The 7,277-nt window shown below is 37.7% G+C and overlaps 1 protein-coding gene across 1 annotated transcript; it reads right to left on the reverse strand.

Moving 5' to 3' along the window:
* Positions 1-778: 778 nt before the first annotated feature.
* On the reverse strand, positions 779-2,732 carry LOC110713804 (zinc finger BED domain-containing protein RICESLEEPER 2-like). Its single transcript, XM_021892248.1, has 5 exons — positions 2,696-2,732; positions 1,884-2,615; positions 1,280-1,758; positions 1,069-1,188; positions 779-979 (listed from the first exon to the last, which is right to left on the reverse strand). The coding sequence occupies exons 1-5, from the start codon at positions 2,730-2,732 to the stop codon at positions 779-781; spliced, it is 1,569 nt and encodes a 522-aa protein (XP_021747940.1).
* Between the last annotated feature and the right edge of the window lie 4,545 nt (positions 2,733-7,277).

A 7,277-nucleotide genomic window follows, 5' to 3' on the forward strand; every position in this document is an offset into this window, starting at 1 on the left:
AATGTCCATATCAATCAAACCTATTTGCAAACCATCCACCCAAAATGTGTTTAACACAAACTTATTACAATAAATTAAAAGGAAAACTTTCGAGAGTTTTTCTAAAAAAAAAAACTTCCATGATGACAGCCTAAAGCGCAAGCATGTGTAAGATGAAGCACATAACACAACAAAGAACTAACAAAGAAAGACAGTTATTTTCTAAAATCATCATCAGCTTCCAGTAATTGAATGAATTCAAATAATCTCAATCTGAAACTTTATTGTAGAAAGAGTAAGTGAAGCAAAAAAAGCTCAAATGATAACAATTCCAATTATTTTAGATCACTAAATGATAGCAATTCATCATCACCAAAACAAGGTGGTTACAATTGGACAAGTATATAAACTAAGTAAAGAGTTTAAACTAAAATGCTGAAAATGACCGTAAGCTCAAGCAGGCAGCAGGCTTGATTAATTTGAGGTTTTAAACCAGTGAGCAAATGAGGGTGAGTGACATCCACTTGCAAAAAGATAAGCAAACAAATAAGAGAGTAAGAGACATAATAGTGTTATAGTGATTAAAAAAACATTACATTCATTTTTTAAAACATCAAATACAACTTACAAATCTGGCTATGCAGAAGTATCATCCACGTCCTTCTCCTTCTCCACCTCAACCCCATCTTTCTCCAACTCAGAATAACCATATAGCCAATTTCGAGTTGTTATCAAAGCTTCGTCATGTTTGTGAACTCCTCCACCTGTTTAAAACTCTGCCACCCATGCTAAAAGAAGATTAGGAAGCAACAGTAGTAATAGGTATTACAACAATATCTTTAGCTATACGACCAAGACTTGGGAAAGTTGTTGATTTCTCCTTCCAATAGCCCAAAATATCGAATTCCTCATCAACATTACAAGGTTTTAAAGGCAATTCTAAGTATAATTCTAATTCAGATTTACCCATGTCACCACTAGCAACATCAGCAACAAAATTCTGAAATCACAAATAAAAAAGATCAAAACAGAATAACCCAGAAAAGTGATTAACCTATTGAATAATGATAATATTTGTCGTTATCTTACCGCATAAACTCTACTAGTCTTGCGTAGACGATATGCATCTGATTTTGAACTACCTTGGGAAGAATAAGTAGGAAGAGGATCCTTGTAATGCTTAGATAGTTGAACAAATTCATAATACACCTATGTGAGATTCATACAAATCCTTGAAAAGATGTCTCAAAAATTTAAACACAAACCGAGGATCAAGAATTGCAGCAAAAGATAATAGCACAGAGTAATCAGACCAATACTTATCAAACTTGCAACGCATAAGATCTGCCATTTCTTTGAGTTTTGGATCATCCCCTTTAGAAGCAGCCACTAATAGTGACTCAATTCTACAAATGTTGGCAACATAAAGATTGGAGATGGGATATTCAGAACCGGAAAACAAATTAGTAATGTCATAAAAAGGTTCAAGAAAATCACGCATTTTTTCTACTATTTCCCATTCATGAGCAGTAAGCGCCAAGTGATAATTTCTCTCTATCCTACCAAACATTTTCAACGCCGATAAAAGATCAAGAGCTCGAGGAAGCATTAAGAAAGTAGAATTCCATCTAGAAGGAACATCCATCCATAGCTTTACACCTGTAGCTAAATTACAACTAGAAACACACTGCTCAAACCTTATAAGTCTAGCTTCAGAAGAATCAACATACTTCACATTCTCCCAAACTTTCGCAACAGATTCATCAATGAGTTTCAAACCTTCTTTGAAAATTAAGTTTAAGATATGAGCAGAGCATCTAACATGAAAATATTTGCGTCAAGAGGTAATTTAGCCATTAAATCCAATTCAATTTGGAGTTTCCCAACCATAGAATCCATATTACTTGCATTTTCAATAATCATACTACAAATTTTTCTTTCAATACCCCAATCTTTGATCAAACTAAAAACCAGGTTATAAATTTCATGACCATTATGGGGAGGTGGAAAATGCCTAAAGTTCAGCACCTTAGACCGTAATTTCCAGTCATTATCCACAAAATGGGCCATAAGAGACAAATAACCACGAGTGGTACAAGCTGTCCATACATCACAAGTCAAGGACACTTTACTTGATAAGGCCTTAAACGTATTACGAACATATTGCTTTAACACATCATGCTCTGTCATGCACCATTTCAATATTGTGTTTCTAGAAATAGTTCTAACCTTGGAATTCAAATATGTATGCAATTCCCTAAACCCCTCATGTTCAACAATACTTAAAGAATAACCATGCTTCAATATAGCTCTAGCAAATAACTTATTGTATTCTTTTTGGTCAAATTCAGATGCATTAGACTCATTAGACTTATCTGAATCTTTATAATCTTTATATTGTTGGCACCTATCTAGGTGTCTCTTTAGATTAGACGTACGAGTCGTACCATTATGTTTCTGGATTAATCTTTTGCAAAACTTGCATGCAGCATGTTCACCATTAATCTCAAAATTTTGCCAAATAGGAGATCGTTTTCCTTGAATTGGAGATATTGATTGATGGGGTTCAGGTGTTGGTGTAGCATTTCCAACACTCATGCATGTAATTGATGCTTGCTCAACCTCAAAGTCACCCACTACACCAAACAATAAGGCAAAGATTAGGAGTAAGATCAATAAAAATGCATAATTTATAATTAATTAGAATGAACTACACCTCTTTCAACTGCGTAATCAAATTCATCCTCAGCCATGATAGTTTGATCCCTTTAACACCAAAACGTATTAACAGATTAAACCCCTAAAAATTATCAAGAACATCTAAATCTAAATATTTGCCCAAAACGTTTTAATCCCTAAAATTATTTAAAATCAAAGTGCTAAGCATAATATTAAAATGTAAAAATTAACAGATTAAACATATAAATTGTCGAAAAACAATGTTGAACAATTATTAATCAGGAAGAATAAATGTTTAGATCCATAATTTATGAGTAAAATTCGAACCTGAAAATTGGACCGATTACTCACTCCTTGACTCCTTGTTGAAGGTAGAATATGGGAGTGAGAATTTGAGATTGAGAGTGGGATTGTGTGAGTCTGGGAGAGGCCGAGCAGTGGTGAATTATAGCCATGGATGGATCTCTAAATTTTAGTATATTAGGAAAGCTAGACTCTAATGGCGGTAATGGCGAGATTTGCGACTGAGAATTTTAGTATATTAGGAGAGCTAGACTCTAATGAAGGTAGAATATGAGAGTGAGAATTTGAGATTGAGAGTGAATCACTGATTATATGATTTTGAGATTTTTCAATAATGTTCCCCTTATCACTCTTCTTTTTTTATTTTTAATTTATTTTGTTAGCTAATTAAGTCATAAAGTATTAAAGTATTAAATTTTTCTCCAAATAACTAGCAATTTAGGATTACGTCATATCTTTTTTTTCCCCCTAATTATATGAGTTATTTTCCTATTAAGCTTATTCAAATATTTTCAATAAAATTCTCTATTATCAAATGTATTACAATTTATGTCTCAAAAAAACCTATAAAAATTTATGAATATCACTACTTTTTGGATGCATGTGCATTCTTTATTTAAATTTAGTAATTACGATTTACAAATACTACTACTTTTTAGGTGCAAGTTCATTCTATATTTCAATTAAACAATTATGGTTTACGAATACTACTACTTTGTAGGTGCATGTGCATTAATGTAGTCAATTACGGTTTACAAATACTATTTGACCTTAGGCTTGTTTGTTTTATCTTATATTTTATAAAAAAAAAATTAAAAAAAAAATAATTTCAAATAAAAAAAAGTTAAAAAAAATAATAATTTCGGATAATGATTGAATTGAACATGATAATGATTGAATGCGAGCATGAGTATATGACAATGACCCGGTGATAATCTGATAATTTACCTGTACCCGATCATGACTTGACTTGTTTGGACTCGAGAAAGTGGTGACCCGAACTAGAGCTGTTAAAAGGCTTTTATTGGTCTTTTATTTTTCTAATTTTCTTATTCATTTGCCTATTTAATATGATTTAAATGATTTAAATGTTTAACAAAAATGCCATTAAAAAAAACGTGAACTCGGATATGAACTTATAAAAAATAAACAAGTTTAGATAATTTCAAATAAAAATAAGTTGTTTAAATAATTTCAAATAAAATAAGTTTAGAAAAAAATTGTTGTATTTTAACTTATCTAAACTAAACCTATTTTATCCGAATTTATATGAACTTATTGTATTTTATCTAAACATGTCATCTCGAATATGAACTTATTTGAAATTGTTATCCCTAAAATGAGTGGAATCAATGTGAATAGATTAGAATAGGGTTTGAACTTATCTTCTAAAAATCTAAACTAAACCTATCTTATCTAAACTTATTAGAACTTATTACCTCGAATTTAAACTTATCTGAAATTATTTCTCTTACAATAAATGAAGTAATTGATAATGAGTAAACGTGAATTTCATTACATTTACCACACTTATCCGACCCGTTTATCCGAATTGACAGCTCTACTTATACGCTTATTACAACATGCATGTAGTGGCAAGCAGCTGTTTGTCTACGACAATGTTTGCTGTTCATGATACGCCTTTGGTAAAGCAATTGTAATCTCTAGTTTTAATGTTGCCGTTGAACGGAAAAGAAAGTATCCACGTGCCTCATGTCTTTTCTTTTCTTGTATTGATTATTGGCAAATTTTATGTGGTCCCATTGTTGTAATGTGCTGCATATTCTTGCAGGTCCCATGCAATATTATTTGGTGCCACAGATTGTAAAGGAACTGTTGCTGCAGATGTGTTTCAGATTCGGCTATCATAAGATATCCTGCTTCTTATATTAAGGTTTTTTTTCCGGCTTTTTATCTCTTATACAAATGGATTTATGATACATGCATATATTGACATAGTGCCTCTCCTTAAGGACCTCAGATTGTCCTTGCACTGTATTATTAATCATTATTGTTATTGTTATTGTTTGGGTCCAATTTAGTCCAATTGGGCCTAGTCATTAAATGATCCAATTAAAAGCCCAAGGTCAAGGTTCATCTCTCCAATTGTGCTAAAGTCAAAAGATCAGTCCTCAAGGCAAGCCAATTGGGCTAAGGCCCAACTTCTCCATATATGCAAAGGTATAAAAGCCATCAATATTACATTTGTACATTCATTCAAGAAAAGCCTCAAGCAATTAATTCTCTTGCATAGTGTTCTCTTCCTACACACTGTACTAACTTTAGCATCGGAGGGGCCTTCCTCGGAAACACCCCCGAGGCTAGTTTACGTGTGTTTACTGTGCAGGAAATCTCCGGCCCAACATCACTTGAACCGAATCCAGTCTTCTCCACCTCATCGGACCTTCGACAAGGTCCCATTGTTTTCACCCGAAACAATTTGGCGCCGTCTGTGAGGAAAACTTTCAAAAATCTTTAAGCCAAATTTCTAACCAAAAATCATCTTGCAATTATCTTAGTAGCAATGGCTAAGAACCGCAAGAGCAAAGGCCTCCGTCAAGGAGCAGGCGAAAAGCCTAAAACCCCTACACCATCACCCTCACCGGACCGGAACTCTCCCAAGGGTGCCAGCTCGGGGCGAAGATCATACAGGGAGGATTCCCTTTCTCCCGTAATTCATAACTCTCATCATAGGCCGAGTCACTCTCGGTCTAGCAGGGGCCAATCCGATCATAGGACGCATTCAGTGCCCCAAAGCCAACCATCGACCGTCCGCTCTCATTCCCATACTCAGCCGAGGACCCCTTTGACGGGGCCCAGCTCGGAGGAGGTGGCAAGAGCGTTGGCAGTGCTCATGGAGGCAATGAGGGCACAAAATATGTCGCCACCTCGTGATCGAACTCCTCCGCATACCCGGCATCAGCGGAGGAAGCTAGACCATGATGGTGGGAAACTTCCTTCCTTCCGGGAATTGGAAGAGTGGGAAGAGGATACCTGGAAAACTGAAAGAGAGAGGAAAAAGAACCCTCAATTCTTCAAAGGATCCTCAACCTCCCGACCAGAAACGCATAAGAGCAGCAGCTTAGCTTCTCGGCCAGAATCTGCTCACCGAGAACAACATGAGACTGTTCGCCGAAGCGTCCTCGACCGACTCGGCGGCAAGGAACCGAGCGTGCACAGTCGCCTCTCGTTCCCTGCGGCCGAGGCCCAGACTTCCCAGCCAGGGACGAAAACCACTCCTACCTCTCTAAGAGGGCGGAGCGCGGTCCCTTCGGCCAGGAACAAGGGCAAGGCCGTTATGCTACTCGCCAGTTCCCCATTCGAGCAGTGGATACTGGAAGAGCACGTGCCCACAGTTAAAATACCGTCGCACATCACATATGATGGAACTTCGGATCCGAAGGACCACATTGCCTCGTATGAGGCTCATATGCATCTTTGCCCCAGATCTGAAGCGACTTGGTGCAAATATTTCCCAACCACTCTCAAGGGGGTCGCGCAAGCGTGGATCTCCAAGGGAGTAAAGCAAGGCTCTATAACAGGGTGGGATGATCTGTCCTCCAAATTTAGGAGCAAGTTTTCCACGGCAAACCGCCGAGAGAAGACTACTACTGAACTCATGAGTCTGCAACAGGGGGAAACCGAAAGCCTCCGAGACTATCTGACCCGTTTCAGCAACGAGTCATCCAGCGTCTCTCAGCTGGACCAGGGGCTAGCCGTTTTTGCAATGCAGAATGGCCTTCAGCCCGGGAAGTTCCTAGACTTCATGGTCATGCATACCCCGCAGACCTTGGAGGAAGCTCTGAATGCCTCGGATAAGTTTATCCGAGCCGAAGAATGGAACAAAGCGAAAACCCAACCTCAATTCAGGGGAGGGAAACAAAAACAAATACCCTTGTCTGAAGGCCAAGGCCATAAGGCAAAGGGAAAGTCAAAGGCCTCGGAGCATTCTTCGGCCAGCGACCCAAAGAAGGAAAAATCTGCCTCGTACACAGGCAGATACGATTCCTACACTCCGCTCTCTCTTCCACGCGCCAAAATTTACAGCGTGACGAAGGAGGAGCAGAGTTACCGAAAGCCGAGACCACTCCCAGAGTGGTATCAGCGAAAAAATAAAAATCAGTGGTGCGAGTTCCACGAATCTCCGGGACATAACACTGAGGAGTGTATCCAACTGAAGGACCAGATAGAGGACATGGTCCGGAAGGGATACTTGAAAAAATACATCGCGGATCACCGCGAGAAAATGGAGTCCGAGAACTCAGCAAAGGACTCTCGGCAAGACCTCGACTTCCCCCGGAAGAACAGTAAAAAGC

This window comes from Chenopodium quinoa, unplaced genomic scaffold (genome assembly GCF_001683475.1).
Source record: "Chenopodium quinoa cultivar QQ74 unplaced genomic scaffold, ASM168347v1, whole genome shotgun sequence".
In the NCBI taxonomy this organism is placed as follows: Eukaryota; Viridiplantae; Streptophyta; class Magnoliopsida; order Caryophyllales; family Amaranthaceae; genus Chenopodium; species Chenopodium quinoa.

Bases quoted from the DNA above. Each gene is read 5' to 3' on its own strand.
- LOC110713804 (XM_021892248.1), bottom strand. From the start codon at position 2,732: ATGGCTGAGGATGAATTTGATTACGCAGTTGAAAGAG. The intron at 2,616-2,695 runs GTGTAGTTCATT...TGTTTGGTGTAG, and splicing joins TGATTACGCAGTTGAAAGAG to TGGGTGACTTTGAGGTTGAG. The intron at 980-1,068 runs GTAAGATAACGA...TTGTGATTTCAG, and splicing joins AGACTAGTAGAGTTTATGCG to AATTTTGTTGCTGATGTTGC.